This window comes from Empidonax traillii, unplaced genomic scaffold, assembly GCF_003031625.1.
Source record: "Empidonax traillii isolate 1590-97213 ecotype Southwest subspecies unplaced genomic scaffold, ASM303162v1 scaffold246:size859669, whole genome shotgun sequence".
In the NCBI taxonomy this organism is placed as follows: Eukaryota; Metazoa; Chordata; class Aves; order Passeriformes; family Tyrannidae; genus Empidonax; species Empidonax traillii.
Window position 1 is genome coordinate 56,043 of NW_020955439.1, and position 18,506 is coordinate 74,548.

The window sequence follows — 18,506 nt, forward strand, 5'->3', positions numbered from 1 at the left end:
GCACAAGTCACTGGTGCAGAAAAGATTGTTTGGAGAGCTCAAACCATTGCCTCAGTTTAGAGTGGCAAAAGCTGCAGAGACGGGAAACCACAGATGGATGGATTAAACAGTCAGCAGTTATTACTCCTGAGCTTTCTTGCACCTTCCTTTGAAGCACTGGGGACTAGTCTGGTCTAGTCCTGAGCTGATTGACTGGCCTCCCCTGCCCTGAGGGGAGGTTATCCAAGAGCTCGAGTCTGAGTCTCAGCCTACTCCACATGATCACAGCTGGAAGTGTCTCATGCAATTTCTTCTTTGTATAGTAACAAATGCAGGGATAATATCTGGTGATAAAATAAATGAGGAAATGTGGGGCTACTTCTGTGGAGATGTGGTGGTTCCCCAGTACCTCCTGTTGGGGTCTGACAGAGAGGATTCATGGTGCAGACTGTCACAGGTGATCAAACAGGCCAGTCAACTTCCTTAACAGCCTGGGTCCTGGCTGTGGGATAAGAGAACTGGAATCAGGCCTTGTCCTTACACAGGGCACCCAGTCCCTGCAAACACACACAACTCTTGTCTATATTTCCTAACCTTTAAGAGTAGCTTAACAGAAAAGCTTCCCACCCCAGAGGCAGCCTGGTGTGTCTGAGGGATCCCAGACCCTGCTCAGAGAGTGCTGAGCAGCAGAGTTCCAGTCTGCTCCCACTGTCACTGCAGCTGGAGGGGGTTTTTTCCTTCCAGATACTGCCACATTCCAGTCCCCTTTGCTTGGAGCTCCGTTTTGCTTTATGCAGCAGCCCTCAGATGAGCTGTTTGCAAGGTTTTAAAGTGGGTTTTGTCTTGTGCTCTATCCTTCCACCTCCCCCATGCACAAAGACCCCAGTGAGGATGGAAGAGTGCAGGAAGAGAAGTGGGTGTTGGCAGCTTTCTTGTGAAAATTCTATTTTTTTTTTAAGCTCCCCTCTGTTGAAGGAGGGAAGAGGCATTTAGTCACTCGACTAGAAATAAAGGCTGATGATAATTTAACTGGCTGTGACTGATTCTAAACTTTGAATGAAAACTGAGCTCAGTTAAAGAAAAATAAAAGTCAAAATACAATGTGAGGAACAGCTGGAACCATGCAGTTAGGGGTTCCTCTGGCTGTTGCTTTGTGTCATGGTGCTGCATGTGTTCATGCTTCTTTTTAGCCCCGCTGTTTCTGCTCCTGCTGGTAAACTGGGGTGGGGCGAAGGGGCGAGGAGGGAAAAAAAAAAAGAAGTGGCGTGAAAGCTTTGGTGTTAAAATGAAAACATCTGGGCCAGTTGACTGTGTATGGTTTGGGATTCTTTTCCTCTGAAGATGCCCATTTATGTGTAGCATTCTGGTTTGATTTGCCTTACGATTACTGGTAGGGAACAGTGAGGCAGGGGGTGTGAACAGAGCCTGTATCGGCCTCCTGATGGCCCACAAAACAGCCAAGCCAACAGGAGCAACTTGAGGGACATGGCTTTTCTCTCCTGTGGTGCATCAGAAAGAGGTTCAAACAGCCACTATTTCACCCCTGCTGTCCAGTAAGCGGAAGCAGGAGGGTATGCACAGGCCTCCTGTGATTAATTTGTAGGTCAAAAAGCAAATTTAATTGGAAGGCTTTGTGTTAGAGAAATCAGGGAGAACATGTGGCTGTAGTGAGCTGGTTAGCAAGAAGAGCAGTGTGGTTTTCCTCGGTCCCTGGTGCCATGCTTAGCTTCAGCCCTGTCTCCTGGTGGAAGCTTTATGTTGATATTGGTCCAAGGAGACACTGTGCTGGGAAAAAGGCTGCTGTAGTCTGAAAGTGTTGGGGGCAAAGGTGGAACGTGATCTGCTGTTTTATGCTGCAGAGACAGAGTGGAAATTCCTTCTTTTGTTTTTTTTTTTTTTTTTTCTGACTGCTGGTGACAGAAAAACTACTGTGGCTCTTCTCCATCTTCTTGTGGAGAATGTTTGTAGACAGACCTAGTCTTTATTGTGTGTGTTTTGGAAGCCCTGGGTTAGTGCCTGTCAAGAGCGCTGACTTGCAGGATGTCTGGGGCAACAGGAGAATTTACTTCCACTGCAACTGTTCTGGATTTGATCCAGGTGAGAGGGAGGATGTGGAAACTGCTTGTCTGTGTGTCCTCTGGCCAGGCAGAGGGCTCTTCCTGTCAAAACCTGAAGGAAGTTCAGAAGAAAGCAAAACAAAACCCCACAGGAAATACCCCACAGGAAATCAACTGGGGCTGAATCTCCGCTTTATTTTCACGGAAGATTTACTTGTCAGGGCTGGCTGCAACCATTTTTATTTGCTGTTATGTAGCTGTCTTTGACAGGATAGCTTTACTGTTGCTAGGACTCTTTTGGAAGAATCTGTTCAGCCCTTAGTAGTGGCACAAGGAGGATGGTCGAGCTCACCAGTGGCAGCTCCCCTTGAGGCGCTCCTGGCAGCAGTGGTGGGTTGAAACAAGAAATTGTCCTGCATCGGTTGGCAGCACATTCCAGATGCCATCGTTCCTTTTGTGACCTCTCAGGACACTTGCACAGAAGGAAGGTGTTGTTTCTGGCAGGAGAAGGGTGATACTTGGCACACTTGGGGTTGCTGCAGCAGGCACGAGTGATTTTGATGCCTTCTGATGAATTATCTAACTGTGTCCTGTCCAGGCAGGCCCACGGGGTGGTTGCCCAGGACGAGTTTCAGTGCTTATTATTAACCAGCTCAGCAGCTCCTGTGTCCTGGAAGAGTCACTGGAAGGAGAAATTGTTAGTTGCTGTTCCCTTTTAGTCTGCTTTTTTCTCTACTGTGTTCTAGTGGCACCAAAGCAGATTTCATGGGGTGATCTGGCTGTGAAGTCATGAGGTGGCTGTGGCCAAAACAGAGGAGCTGAAAAATAAAGAAGGGATTCCTTACCAGGAAAGGAAGAGGTGTTCTGATTATGTAAACCAAAGAAGGAAATATCCTCTAATGTGTGTGCTTTTATATATGTGAAGAGAAATAGCTGACATCACATGGTACAGTATAATACCAAACACCACGTTTCAAACCCCCTCGAGTTATCAGCCACATGAGAGCAATTTTCTCCCTCCAAGGTTGTCAGATGGAAGCTGTTCCTTTCTGTTCCTCCCCCCCTGGAACACACTGATAATAACCCATCCAGGAACACACCCAGCAGGGAAAAGCCTGCATGTTCTGCATTCCCTACAAGTGCTATCAGGAGCCATGCTTGAAGAAGGCACGGGGTTTGTTACAGCAGAGAATGTGTGGAATCAACTCTTTATTGTGCTCAAAGTTGCACACTGTGCTCTGCAAGTTAAGTGGCCAAAAGTGGTTTTTGAATAGTTTATTGTAGTGCATTCTAGATTTGAAGTCCTGTGGCTCAGGAAGTGTGACCTGTAGTTCTGTATCAAATTAGGAGGACTCTTTCTTCCCTTTTTAGATAAATGGAGGAAAGGGAGGATACATTTTTTGATTGAACAAAAATCGTATTAAATTCTCAGCGTTATTTCTGTGATATTTCCGGATACATTGCAAAGGTCAAAGAAACTTCAGATAATGTTAATCATCCAGCAAAAATATGCTTGTAGAGTACTCCTGTACACATTCACATGGTGTGGAGTAAACCACTGTTCCCATTCTGAATAATGTCTGATCTGTAATGCTACATATAAAGGTGAGCAGCTCAGAGAAAGGGAAGCGTTGAAAGATTTATTGTCTTTCATGATACGAATCTTACAGAAGAAAGGAAGAAAAAAAAATTACTCGATCTCTAGAGATGTTCCTTCCAAGCAAAAAAAAAAAAAAAAAAAGAGATAGTAGCAGAGCAGCTTTTGGAAGCAGAAGAGGGAAGACTGGAAAAAGAGGTCAGAGATATGAATGGCATTAAAATGGTGTCAAAGGCATAAAGGGAGGAAAAGACAGTAGTTCTGTCTCTAAAAGCTGGACAGCAACGAGCCTGGTTCTTGAAGGTGCTGAGCCCATCACAGTTAGTGTTCAGGGCTGGATTTCTTGTCCTCTGATGTTTTGAAGGAGTTAGAAGGGTCACAGTGTGAATAAGGTGGGGTTTGGTGTGGTTCTTCTTTTTTACAAAAGCCTGCCCTCTGTGCAGTGCCCGAAGTTCAGAGGCAGTTTGCTCATGGTGTGTGCTGGCTCAGCACCCTGAGGATGGCTGCGGGTGGCAGCTGCTGCTCTCTCACTCCCTTTTCATCTACAGTGAAGTTGGGTTTTATTCCTTTTTGGTAGTGGTTCATTTTTTAATTTTTTTTTTTCCTTTAACAAGTGCATAGTATTTCTATGAAAAGGCAGTACTCTGTGTAGTTTGTAGCCATTTGAAGCATAATAAAAACCTCATTCTGAAGCAGACAAATTGTCTTAGAAACCTGAGTTGATGTGCTTTGCACGTACTCGAGGAGGCATCTGTTGGTGATTTCTCTATTGTTGTAGTGCAGTGATATATTCCAAGGAAAGATGTTAACAGCAGTGTTTCCCTTGATGTGGTGGCTGCTGCCTGGAAGCTCAGTGTCTAAAATGAGCTAATACTGACAAAGGTGACGTTTAAAGTCACCATTTGAACACTGCGCATTTTAAAGAAATATTAAGCTCTTGCTCTTCTGACGTTTTAAGTTCTAAATGTGATCCTCCAAGCTTCAATTAGCAGTTCAGATTCCCGGCTCTCCATTGTTTGGGAATTAACCTGGCAGCACACTTGCTGGGGCAGCTTTTCATGGCTGGGTTTATAATGAAGTCACTGGGCATCTGCGGGTGCCGCAGTGATGGCAGGATGAGGCTGTCCCTCCAGCCACAGCTCCTGGTGACCTTCACGGTGACCTCCGGTCTGCCCAGGGTTTCTGAGAGCGTGAGCAGCGGAGGGAGAAAGCCTCTTGTAATCTCCTAACAGATGTAAAATCAATCTGCGCACTTGAGGGGAGCTGGAGGCACACCAATCAGTGAAACAATGGCTTAAAGTCGCTGTGCAAAGTGATAATTAAAGAGGTGTGTGTCGTGCTTGTTGTGTTTGTGGTTCTCCCCCCTCTCTCTGCCGGCAGTGGGATTTTAGGATGCAGAAGCAGGAGGTGGCTTTGTTTCTCCTGTGCTTGCACCTCGAGGAGGTGACCCTTGGCAACCCATCCATGAAGGTTCATTTGGGTCAGATTGGCATTTTCTGAAAATAGGAAAGAGCGTGTACCACAGGGTGTGCCTCAGAGCTGTGCTGTGCTTGGCAAAACCTTTGTTTCGTTTCGTAGTGCTGTGCAGATGGACGAGTTCAGAGCTGCCCCTGAGATTTATTTTCAGGTAACATTTGGAAGGTTTTAAGAATTGTGGCTGGTGACAAAATACCTCTAGGGCAGAAGGACAAAGAGCCAGCCCGGGGATGTGCCTGTAGTGTCACAAATAGCAATGCTCTGCAGTTGCTACCCCATCAAAATCCATTCTTTTTTTTTTTTTTTACCTTATGGTTTGGTTTTCAAGTTTGGTTTTGATTTACTGATACTGGTCTTTAGGTGATTAACAGTATCAGTAAATCAAAACCAAGCTTTTTATTTTTTGTTCATGTTTTAGGTGAAATAAATTTGGGTTGGTAACAGATCAAGTCTCCTTTCACAGCTCCCCATAAATGCCCACTGCACTGTCTGCAGGTGGAGGGGGTCCAGATTTTTTAATTGACACTGCTTAGAATTATGTCCCTTTTTTTCATTAGTCAGGGGAGCTACTCATTAACTCCTGCTACTTGATTGTTCAGAGGGAGGTGTCTGCTGCTCTCAAATCGAGCAGATGGGAGCAGCCCAGAGAAATTGGCATTTTCCAGGCCCTGTGTCAGACTGACTCTGCTCTGAGCTGTTCCTAATGCAGCCAGAGCTGGAGGGAAATACTGAACCAAATATTGGAATCCAAACTGCTGCGTGGGGTAACTCAGGTCAGGGAGCCAGAGAGATGGCCTTGGCTTTTCTTATCAGCATTATCCTGCCCCTCAATTGCTGTGGGGATCGAAAAGACAGCTGATTGCAACCTCATAAGCAAGTGGTTTCGGTCTGGATTTTGAGGATGTCTGAGGAGGTTCACGGTGTTAAAGCTGTGTGAGCAGCTCCAGGAGCAATGTTTGTTGGGACAACCTATGGCTAACTAGCAGTAGACAGATGGCCATGCCAGCACAGGCACTGACAACTGCTTCCAGCAACAGAATGCCACCACTTGTGCTGTTGGGATAAAACCTGGAACTCGCCCTTTTTGTGTCTTGATGACGGCAGTGTGTGTTCTTGTGGTTATTCCAGCAGAGCTCTCTGATGTTCACAGTGTCTCAGGCATTTCAGTTCAGAGGAGCAAAAGCTCTCATGGCACAAAAAACCAGCGTGGGGTCAATGGACATGGCCTTTCTCATGGCAAAGGGACTCCTCCATTTCTGCTGCTGCCAGTTTTGCCTACATGCAGGTTTTTATACAGTGTCATTTGAATATGATTAATCAAAACAGTTGTTAGGAAGATAATCCGTTCTATAAGAAAGAGGGCAGTGTGTTACTCTTATATGGACAAAGACTTTTTGTTTGTTTGTTTGTTTGTTCTGGGGGACATAACAGGCACAGACTGTGCACTTTGGGAGTGGACAAACCAGTATCTTACTAATTCCTGGTCTGCAGCTTCTTCTGTTGCTTCCTGCAAGGAAGGGGATGCCGTGGCTTAAATATATTCAGCACAGCTGATCCTGTGGAGGTTTGGGCCTTTCAAAACCTCTTGTAGCAGTAAGATAACAGTCGAGAGGCAAAGGAAATCTCTGGAAACAACATTTAGTTGTTATTTGGTGGAGACCCAATTGCTGTGTCCCCACATCTTCTTGTTTCTGTAGAATACAGGCTGGATGTAACACCCTGCCTGAAGTACAGCTGTGAAAAGGGAAGGAGCATTTAGTCATAGTACATGTGAAGTAATTGCATTAAGTCATCAGAAAGTTATTACAGTCTGTCGTGCTGAGTGGTAAACAAGGCTGCTGAAGGAAAGTCTGGGTCCTGCTCCTGTTGTAACCTGCAGTTTGTCTGCTGGGGAGCAGCAGTGCTGGGGTTACACCCACCCTGATCTCCCTGTGCTTTCTGTCCCTTCTCACTTGAAGTTTTGCCCTCACTGGGGGTTCTGCCTCCAGCTTAATGTGAAGTTATACACAGCAGCTGCTTTAAAATAGTTTGCATCGGAGACATTGCGGTTTGCACCATCCAACAGTGTGCGAGTTGGGGTGTTGTGGATTAGAAATAAACAACAAGTACGTCTTCCATAGTCTAAATGTAAGCAAAATGTCTCACAAGCCTCTGTTACAGATGAAGTGGTGTCACAGGTGTCATTAATTTGGATAGAGAACTCCTTTGGGACTCAGTTCATTGAGATTGTCTCAAGTCGTAGTGGAGCTGTAAGGCAGTGGCTTTGAGACGATTGAATCTCAGTGGGATTGGGAAGTGTAAACTAAGCACATTCCAGAGGTGTGGCACCTTGTAAAAAGAGGACACTAATGCTGGGAAGATAAATCCAGCCAAAGCTTTCATCTCGTGCTTTTACATGTAAATTAGTTCTGGCCAAATTGAGTCAGTAGGAGACTTCTAATCTTTGATAGCTGTACTAACTTTGGCTGTTTGTCAATATTGTGAATTCTTTTAAGTCTGGGAGCTTTGTGGTATCTAGTGCTGAAGTCCCATGAACCTGCAGCCAGTGTCAAATCCAGCCGACAAAAACTGTCACCACTGGGAACAGTTAATGGAAGCTTTAAAACAGGCCTTTAATGTTAGAGTAATAAAATAAAGGAGCCTTCCACAGCCCTTGTAACAGAGGAGGGCAGGCTTTAATTTGCAAGACAAACTTATGATTATTGAAAATAGGTGGTTTGTGGACGTTTCTGATGGGTCAGGCTCAGCAGGGATTTGACAGGGGACAGAACAGACTTGAGTTCTTCAGCAGTTTTGGACTAGAGGCAGGAGGCATGGAGCACAGTGTGGAGCAGTTGTTCTCTGGGAGCATTGAAGTGGGAGTTTTTTGAACAGTAATTATCACAGATTAACAGAAAGATGTTAAAATAAAAACAACAACAACAAAAACAAACAAACAAAAAAAAGCCAAAACAAAAGTAGCAACAAAAAGACCAGAAGTTATTTACCAGTCTGTTAAAAAAGTGGTTTATGGAAACATTAAAGCATTAGCCTGGGTTTAGCTTGATTAGGAAAAAGTGAGACTGTTCAGCACATTGACTGCTGTGATGACAAAGACAGGTCCTTTGGCATTTGATTCCCTGCTGCTCCTTCACCAGGCTCACCCATTTTCCAGAAAGGAAAGTGGGTCAGTTCTGACTGTCGCAGTGGATTGCATGTGTTGGAGTCTCCTAAGACACCTGGTGCATCAGAAGAATCTAATTTTGGTTCAGGAAATGAAACCCCGAGAGCTTTCAAGGATCTGGAATCAATTGCAGCACGTTACTGGCTCAGAGTTTGCTTTGTGATCTCTCTCTCTGTAACTTTTCCTCTGAGTCGCTGCAGCTTCCCTGGGCAGAGCCTCACCACTCCACTGGGCTGGGGTTTGTGCTTGTTTGCTGTCAAGAAGTGCAGATCCAGGGGTGAATGATTTTGGTTATTAGCTTTTTTAATAAGCAGCCTCAATCTGAAATATAAACAGATCTGTTTGATGTAACGATATGCTTTTTTAAAAAAAAATTAAATATGACTTAAAGCTACTGATTGAAATACCTCTTTGGGACAACTTTCCTCCTGTGCATGTGGGCTGTAGACAAGCCCACAGAGGAGCTCTGTGTGTCAGTATGGCTGGTTGGGTGTTCATTTTGCTTTCTGGAAGCGTGTTTAATCTTTCCTTGCTGGTTTGCATCCATAGGGAGAATTGCCGCAGTCAGAGCTTGAGCTCAGATGTCCCCGAGGTTTATCAGAGTTCAGCCATCCCCCAGGGAACAACATCCCCACGTCCTCCCAAACCTGGGGGAATGACAGGCTGTTGAATGCAGAGGGGCTGTTGTAAACCTAAAAGCTTATTTGTAAACCTAAAAGTTTATTTGTAAACCTAAAAGTTTATTTGGCGGGCCTTGGAAGGGTTAAATGTTTTTCCTTGTGGCAGGGAAGGACGTGGAAAGCTGCCAAGCGTTTAGATTTGAGATTTGAAAAGCAGCTGGAGTTGAACTGCTGGAAGCAAGCAAAGCTGTGCAGGAGGGGAAGGCTGAGGAGCAGCATTACTGCATTTATAACACTGTTGTTAGTCTGGGTCAGTGTTTTCCACCCAGACTCACACCATCAGCCGAGGCTGAGGTGCCCAGCACAGGCTCACCTGCTGCCCAGAGCCCCAGGAGGACAGACAAGGGTCTTGGAAGAAGGAGGATGGCTGGAAATGCACAGTGGGAGTGGGCTCCCCTCTCGTGCTCCTGGAAATGGCTCAGTTTTACAGATGATGAGATCACCGTTTGGAAACGAAACCATGAACAATCGCTGACTTGTTCCAGTTTTAAAATGGGTTATTTCAGATGGATTTTAACAGTCTGATCTCAGAAGACCTACCACTGCCCCCCCAGCTGCTGATCATGAGGCTCATCCCAGCCCTCCCAGGTTTTTCTACGCGGTGGATCTGTTTGTTTCTGTGACGATATCACACTGCTGCTGCCTGTGTGGCCTGCACCGGTGCCAGACACCTCGACTTTAGTGCCCAGCAGGCTCCTGGGCAAAGATTGCCCCACTTGGGTGGGCAGCTACAGCCTGTGGCTGGGGGTCAGGTGTGGTTATCCTCCAGTGATGCTCTCCAACTGCAAGCTAAACCCCCTCTTGGGGGTTTAGCTTGCAGTTGGAGAGCATCACTGGAGCAGGGAGCTTAAACAGAAGTAGATACTGCCACGTGTGCCCAGGTGTTAACCCTCCATTCTCACACAAAATAATATTGGCAAGGGAAGGGTTGGGAGAGCCAGCTTTGGTTGGGATAAAATGTTTGAGCAGGGAGCAAGCAATGACTTATATAAGAGGACATATGTGTTGTATCGAGGCTTAATACTGATTCCTGCCGTGTTGTGCAGGTGAACTTCACTGCAGTACTGAAAGTTCAGGTTTCCAGACCTTTTGCTGATGTAACAAACAGTTGGATCCAATGGAATGTTTGTGGGTTTTTTTCTCTTTTAAATATTAGTGCTTTGATTAGTATCTATAAGAAAACAAGAGGGGGGGGAAAAAAAAACCAAACCAACTTGTAAGCTTGTAATTCAGATGTCTAAGAGGTGATTTAACTGGTTATTTTGGTGGACTTGGCAGTTTTTTGTTAGTGATAATGATCTTAGGGATCTTGTCCAATGTAAATGATTCCATGATTTTTCTCCTCCCCACGGCAACAGAATATATACATATGAGTTGATGTCCTGTCTGACTGCACTGTGTTTATTCCACCATCAGCATCCTTTTTTTGTGACTCCTTCCCGTGAATAACACGAGGGAATGATCATACCTAGATATACTTAGAAGAATTAAATCTAATCCTAGAATTAGTAAATTTCAGCAAACTAAGCTTTGGCTTTCGATGACGACAGATCAGTAAAATCAGGTGTGAGCGTGTTACTACAGCAGGGAACTCGAACTGACCTCATGAGCTGGTGAAGTTCAGGGCAACAGAACCCCTGCTAGTGGCACAGGTTGGCTTGCAAGATCACCCTCTGGCTGGTGACCTGGAGGCCACTGTGCAGTGCCCAAAGCAAGGGAAGGAATCAGCTACCTGAGATTTTTCTCTCAATTATTATAATTCTCAGGGTCAAATTACACATAAGTTTTATATGCTGGAGCGTCCTAGAAAAAGCAGGGTTCTGGCAGTGTTGCAGGACAGTAGTTGTTGTTTTTGACAGGCAGGCAAGGGTGGATTCAGACTTGATCCTGAAGGAATTCCTGCTCTTTGTAGTAACAGTGCTACTCAGAGGGGCCTCTCTCAGAACCTTCTGAGGCAGAGCTGAGAGGGTGGAAATGCTGCAGGCAGTCTGTACCCTTTAGATCAGGCAAAATCTCTTACAGATCACAGTCTTTTCTTAGGCAGGGTGGATGGGAGGGTTCTGCATGGTGGGAATGTTCTCTGGGTTGGGAAGCTGAGGGGTTTGTCAGGTAGAATAACACTCGGTGGGATTTTATGGCTGTGAGTTCTCCACACAACACTTTGATATATTATTGGCACTGTGTGATCTGCTTTGGGTGGAGGGGTGACCTGGTACAGCCAAGAGCCTGGCCAGACATTGCCATGTGTCCCAACCCCTCTTCTCCCCTGGGGGGTGTCCAGGGGGTGCTCAGGGCAGAGGAGGAAGGAAGAGATGCCCTTGAGCCACTGAAGCCACAAGGGTCAAAGGAACATTCAAACTCCCCACTTCTGTATCTGATCAAGGAAGGGTGTGGTATCTTTAGCTTCTCTTTCCTGCAGAAAAATCCCACCTTTTGGTCAGTTATACAGGGTCACACGGCATCCAGTTGAACCTTGCAGCTCTGCAAGCATGCACATTTATCTGACAGGGGAATGCTGAGGGCAAATTGAATGCACAGCTTGCTAAACAGCCAATAAATCTGGGTTAGATCTCCCCCGGTCAGGAAACAAGGGAGCTATTTTTAAACCTGGCCTTCCTGCACACATGGAAATGGAATGATTTTTCTTGTGCTAGACAAGCACAACAATACTCTCACATTAAATAATGAGCTCTTGCTGTTGCTTTGAATGAAACAGGCAGGGCTGGACAGAAACCATTCTTTCTTTACACCAGACGGTTCCCAAAGGTTCCTTCAGGCATTGACCTCTGCAAAGATTAGCTCATCCAAAGAGGAAGAGGAGCACAGCAGCCTGAATGGTGGGGGGGAGAAGCTCGCCAGTAGCTTTGTGGGAGGTCTTCCCTTGTGTCTCACTTATTTGGGAACGGGGGAAAACAGTGTGATGATTTGTTTGGTGGAGCCTCTTGCAGTCCTGTTGAACAGGATGGCTCATCTGGCTGGAGGTCTCCATTGCAGTTGTTATGGAGACATAAAGATGTGAGCTCACGTGAGCCTCGAGCTTTCCCCGCGGCCCTGGGTTCGTGCAGAGGTGGAGCCAGCACTTCCTCAGGCGTGGAATGTGGGATACAGCAGCTCATCCTTCGCCCTGCTGTACTGTCAGTGCCTGGTTGCAGCAGTTTTGGCTCCTCAGTCTCTGCTCTCTGTTGCTAAAAATAAGCGGGCAAGTTTATATAGCCTAATCTTGAAATGGCACGTGAGGGAGCTGTAATTTAAATTTATGGGTCTGAACAGTCGCAGGTGACTCTGTGCCTGTGGACACGCCAGATTCAAGTCTTGGCACGGGCTCCTGCTGCCAACATTCCCTTATCTCCGTGTGCTGTGGGTGCCTGTTGGTACCTGTGTGGTTACTTGTGTGGATCCCTCCTCTGTAAACAAGTGTAGTGCCTGTTTGCCTACCTAGTTCTGTTGGTGCTTTAGAACAAATTTTTCACTTTGTTTTAATGAGGTGTTTGAAGATGTGGCTTGAAGGAAAATAACACTGGAAAAAAAATAAAAGCTAAGTACAGTGAGCCGTTCCCGTAGCTGGATATGGGCCAGCTCAGTTTATTCAGGGGTCTGTGGTCTATTCATGAAAGATCCAAAGATCATACTACACCAACATATTGGCTTTGACTTTTTACCTATTTTGAAACAATGGTGATTTATTTTTTTTTTTCTTTTAAGCCTTTCTTTAAGATCTTGCATAAGTCTTGGGGCTGAGGGGAGGGAAGATTTTCTAAGTCAACCACAGTTTCTGTTTTTTCCTACCTGAAATCTTGAATTTCATTTGAGTTTTAACTCAGTGCTCCTCTCCAAAAGAATCCCTTAGAACACATTTTCAGATGATTGCTCTGGGCACAAAGAAAATACCTGTTGAAGAGCAGCAGCAAGTACATGTCCGAGTAAGAACATCTGGAGTCACCTGAATCTGTTTTTCTCTGGTGAAAAGGCTGTTCTCGTTAAAGGGGGAACAGATTTGGACACTGACTTCTAGTCTGGAAAGCTTTTGCCTGTCATTTGCAACCAGTGGGATGACACAGGTGGGAATGCTGGTTTCCCTGCTTGTTTCTTGACTTTTTCTGAGTCAAGAGAAGGAAGAAAAAAAAAACATGTAATTATGCATAAATACGTAAATGGTGTAGCTTTCTGTGATTTCAGGGGGCGTGGGGAAGGGTTTCTGTTTCAGTAGAATATAATTGATTAGTGCACGTAAAGAAAGATGTAAAATTTTGAAATTTAATTGTAGCTGACAAAATCACCATCATTTTGGGGGTTGGTTTGTTCTTCCAGGTCAACCAGAACGTGGAGATCCAAAGGGCCCGTCTGCGAGATGATATTAAGGAATACAAATTCCGAGAAGCACGCTTGCTGCAAGACTACACTGAGCTGGAAGAGGAAAACATCTGTCTCCAGAAACAAGTGTCTGTCCTGAAGCAAAATCAGGCAAGTTTTTCAACCAGGGAGGTTTGCTTTGGTAGCACCAGTTAATTCCTGTGTTGCAATTCCTGTCTCATTTGAACATCCAACCACTTCTTTATGGTTGTACTACTTTTGAGACTGTATGTTCTATATTTTAGCTCCAAGAGTTGTCCCAAAATGTTTAAGTCGTAATGCTTTATTGCCTCTACTTTGACCTCCAAGTCCTTCCATTGCCTTCTCTCGCTGTGATGAAAGCAAAGTCTCTGCCACTCTGTTTTGTTGCTTGGTGTAGACCTTTTGCTCCACCAGTTTTTGAGTGTCTCTTTACAATCCTCTCCATCCATCCACCCTCCCTCTTGTACAGTGTCTGGAAACGGGGGTGTTTCTGAACAATATTCATATTCAGAGATGCTGCCATTCTGGGCTGAGCCAAACCTGACCTCAGATGCCGTCCTGATAGTTGCTGGTAGTTACTGACTGCTGTGTTTGTGTTCTGGAATCTCTGAAAACGGACTGCAATCTGAAATATTTGATCTCAGTGGCTGTATACAGAATCAAGGGCTCATTTGTTTCATGGCAATGGATTATTTCATTTTCTACCTCGAAGAACTTTATTTGATGAGCTTTTAATTATCCTGCTGACATAACTAGAAGCAGCCATCGAGTTTTCCCAGGCTTAACTTGCATCACTGAATTAACATAACGTGCTTGATGGTTCTTGGTTTGTAAGTTGGGTGTGGTACAGCACTCCCAGATTGTTCAGTGTTGGCATCTAAAATTCATTTAGCAACTGGCAAAAATAAATAGTGTCATATATCATGTGGTATGATTTCCTTTCTTTCAGGGCAAGGAAAAATACTCTTTAAGCTTTCTTCCTCCCTACTTCCCCCAAGTGATTCAGAATTTCACATTAATCGTTGGTGTTCATCATTTCAGGGCAAGAGAGAGATTTTAAAAAAATGCAGTTTTACAGGTTAAAACATCCAGCATGTCATCAAACTCATCAGTGTGAGTCTGAAGTGTAGAGTCTGAACTGTAGCCCTCCCAAGATGTGCTGAAAGGATGATGAGAAAAATGATAAAACATTTTATTTTGAGTGTATAAAAGCAAATCTTGACCGCAGTTTTAACCCGGTGGTGTGTTCTAATGGCAGTGCAGCACAGAGTGTCAGAAGCGTAGCTTTGCCATGCTGGGTTTTGGGAATGTGGAGCTTGGCTTTGTGGGAAGGTTGGCCAGGGAATTTGTTAGTTAAACAGAGAAAATGTTTGCATGCTGTGCTAGGAAAGCCTGTTTTGGGATGCCTCTGTATCACACACTGCATCTCCCACCTGTCCTAATTAAGCTGGAATAGATCAGCTCATTTGACAATTTGCTGGGTAATTTTAGTCCATGGTCTCTGTGAAGGTAAATTCCATGAGCCATGTTTTTTGGCACAGCCAAAGCGCCAAAACCAGACTCCAGAAACTACAAAAGTTTTGTATTTCCACCGTATTCGAGTGAAATCAAACATTCAAGAAGCAAAATGCCCGGCAGGCAGACATTTCCATTAGAGGTGGGTTTTTTTATTTTTCCCCCCTCCATCTGTGTGTCTCCAGGTGGAGTTTGAAGGCCTGAAACACGAAATCAAAAGGCTGGAAGAGGAAACCGAGTTTCTCAACAGCCAGCTGGAGGATGCCATCCGCCTGAAGGAGATCTCGGAGCGCCAGCTGGAGGAGGCCTTGGAGACGCTGAAGACAGAGCGGGAGCAGAAGAACAACCTCCGCAAGGAGCTGTCCCACTACATGAACATCAACGACTCCATGTACAACAGCCACCTGAACATCTCCTTGGATGGGCTGAAGTTCAGCGACGAAGCCACGGAGCCCAACAACGACGAGGTGATGAACGGGTTTGAGCAGAACTGCCTCAGCAAGCTCGGCGGCGGCGGCGGCAAGAACAGCACCTCGACCCCCAAGAAGAACGAAAGCTTCCCTCCAGCCCCCAGTCTGGTCTCAGATCTTCTGAGTGAGTTGAACATTTCCGAAATCCAGAAGCTGAAGCAGCAGCTCGTGCAGGTAAATGGGTTTTTCCCTAAAGAATGGCGTGCTCCCGAATAGCCCCCTAGAGTTTGTTTGGGGTGTAATAATTTTGGGCTTTTCAGTATCTCGTGTGGCCACCATGGAGTTCATTATTGTGTTTGCAAAGGCTTTGGTTGATCTAGAATTAGAGGATGTTAAATGTTTGTTGTTTTGGTATTTCTGAGCTTTTCATGAAGTTCCAAGCTTTCCCCACAGACGAGCTGCACGTTTTGTAATATTTGTTTGGTAATAATAAACTTTATCTTGTCTTTAGCTGAAAGGATGTTTTTACAATGAGACCATCAGCTAGGGAATAAATGTGTAAAAATGTGCATTTATTTAAAGAGGAAATGAGAAAGAGTTGGCAGTGAACACTGTACTTGAGATAATTTTAGAACACATTATATAGCCTTTTGCATAATGTGCAAGTGATTGGATCACTGCAACCATATGGACCCTTGGCTAAGTTGCTGTCTGTTAGAATAAAACCCTTTTTAAGTGGTACAGTTCCCTTCATGTAAATGTCCGTGTTCCTGCTCTTCAGATGGAAAGAGAAAAGGTGAACTTGTTAACGACGCTGCAGGAATCTCAGAAGCAGCTGGAAAACACACGGGGGGCCCTCTCAGAGCAGCACGAGAAGGTTGGCAGGCTCACTGAAAACCTGAACGCCATGAAGAAGCTGCAGGCCAGCAAGGAACGTCAGTCTGCCCTCGACAACGAGAAGGACCGAGACAGCCACGAGGATGGGGACTATTACGAGGTCGACATCAACGGGCCAGAGATCCTGGAGTGCAAGTACAAGGTGGCCGTGGCAGAAACTACTGACCTAAAAGAAGAGCTCAAAAATTTGAAGGCCAAATACAAAGAATGTGAGTCTAAATATGAGGAGGAGAAGAGTAGATATGAGACCGAGAACCAGGCTCTCACCGAAAAGATCACCTCCCTGGAAAAGTCCAGTAGGCATGACAGAGAGCAGGTGGCCAGGCTGGAGAAGGAGCTGAAGAAAGTCAGTGATGTTGCTGGGGAAACACAGGGCAGCCTGAGCGTGGCCCAGGATGAACTGGTCACCTTCAGTGAGGAGCTGGCCAATTTGTACCACCACGTCTGCATGTGCAACAACGAAACTCCGAACAGGGTGATGCTGGACTACTACAAGGAAGGGAAAGGTGGGCGCAGCAGCCCAGAGGCCAAGGGAAGAAGGTCTCCCATTCTTCTTTCCAAAGGGCTGTTAACTATTGAGCTGGGAAAGGCAGAGAACGGGAGTGGTGACAGCAGCCCATCCCCGGTGTCGTCTCTGCCGTCCCCCGTGTCCGACCCGCGGAAGGAACCCATGAACATTTACAACCTGATCGCCATCATTCGGGACCAGATCAAACACCTGCAGGCTGCTGTGGACAGAACCACCGAGCTGTCCAGGCAGCGTGTCGCCACTCAAGAGCTTGGGCCCGTGGTGGACAAGGACAAGGAAGCCCTCATGGAAGAAATCCTGAAGCTGAAGTCGCTGCTGAGCACCAAGAGGGAGCAGATTGCGACTCTGAGAACCGTGCTGAAGGCCAACAAACAGGTAACCAGGTGGTACGGGTGGGAAGGTCACAAGGTCAGGCAATTGGGGCAGAAGGACAAAGGAATTTATCTTTGAGGTCACACTACCATTCCCCCAGCTCTGTGGGGCTTTGGGGTGCTGATGTTTGTCTAGTCTGAGGCTGAAGGGGGCTGTTCATTGGAGGCACCCAGCTCTGTAAAGCTGAGAGCTGGGGCTAGAACTGACTTCAGCAGTCACATACTCATGAGACTTTATTGAGACTTCAGTCTGTTGTCTGTCTGGATTAGATCAGCTTGTTTTTAATGTGAGACACCTAAAATGAAGAGGTAAATCTTATTTTTCACTTGAAAGAATTCGAGTAGTTACCCTTGAAGAGTTCTGAAACTTAAGTACTCTCCTCTCTTGAACTGCAGAATAGAAGAGAGCCTTCCAAGATGAGGATGCAGTATAAGAACATGGTCAAAGTAATGGGTGAAAGATAAAATTAGTCTTGGGAGATTGGTCTGTGACACTCAACACACATTAGCAGTGTAGTAGATGAAAATAACTGCCACTAAAACGCCGTGTGACATGCCTTGTCATCTCCTCTACAGCTAAAGCAATGTAAATTGAAGTTGTCTTTAAAAAAAAAAAAAAAAGGTACAATGTTGTTTAAGAATGATGCATTAAGTTTTCTTTTGCACATTTTAATAAGGGTGTCCCACATGTAAGATAGGCAGAATGCTATAAGGGTTAGAGAGCTGTGCGTCTGACAAATGCATTTAAATATCAAGATACTAAACAGACTTTTTCATTCCTTTGTGTTGAAGTATTTTATAAAGTTTTATTTTAGTATTTGGAGGTGTCACTACTTGTGTATTCTGTAACATCCTCGATGTTGCTGCATGGTTAATGGGAGTAGGAGACTCCTGTGTCTGTTCCAAATGTCCAGAAATGAAGTTTTATTTTATCTGTGTAAGAAAGTTGACGGCAAGTTTAACATTCCAGTGCAAAGTAAATGCTTCATTGTGTGAGTAGTGGTTAGAAATCTCTTAGCCAGCCATTTGGTGAGGAGCTTCATTAAATGTGACGTTTCCATTCTTCCTGGTAACCAACAGACTGCAGAGGTAGCCCTTGCCAACTTAAAAAGCAAGTATGAGAATGAGAAAGCGATGGTGACAGAGACCATGATGAAGCTGCGGAACGAGCTGAAGGCTCTGAAAGAAGACGCCGCCACCTTCTCCTCCCTCAGAGCAATGTTTGCTACAAGGTAAAAAAAAACAAAACGTGTGGACTGTGCAAAATGTCAGTCCTTGCTGGTGTGGGGAGGAGCTGAACATCCTCCCCAGCCACCCCTGTGGGGAGTGGAGGGGTGGGAGCCTTTTCCCAGCTCCGTGTTTGCTCTGTGTGTGTGTGCGTGTGACATGCTCCTGTCGATGAGGAACAGGCAGGGATGTAACGTGCTGCTACAAAACGTCAAGCAGTTGCGGTGATATTTACTGAATTTGAGTGAGAGATTATCAGTGGCTCTCGAAGCC

At 45.5% G+C, this 18,506-nt stretch overlaps 1 protein-coding gene across 6 annotated transcripts in view; it reads left to right on the plus strand.

The window, feature by feature from the left end:
* The window catches only part of BICD2 (BICD cargo adaptor 2), a 68,410-nt gene that overhangs the window by 34,810 nt on the left and 15,094 nt on the right, over positions 1-18,506 (plus strand). For all 6 annotated transcript variants that reach the window (XR_003571750.1, XM_027888812.1, XM_027888811.1 and 3 more), the window contains exons 3-6: positions 13,261-13,413; positions 14,985-15,443; positions 15,991-17,010; positions 18,087-18,238. Coding sequence is in view for 5 of the 6 variants with exons in the window: in XM_027888812.1 (XP_027744613.1) it covers positions 13,261-13,413; positions 14,985-15,443; positions 15,991-17,010; positions 18,087-18,238 (1,784 nt within the window). In the remaining variant the exon portion in view is untranslated. The remainder of the gene's footprint in view (positions 1-13,260; positions 13,414-14,984; positions 15,444-15,990; positions 17,011-18,086; positions 18,239-18,506) is intronic.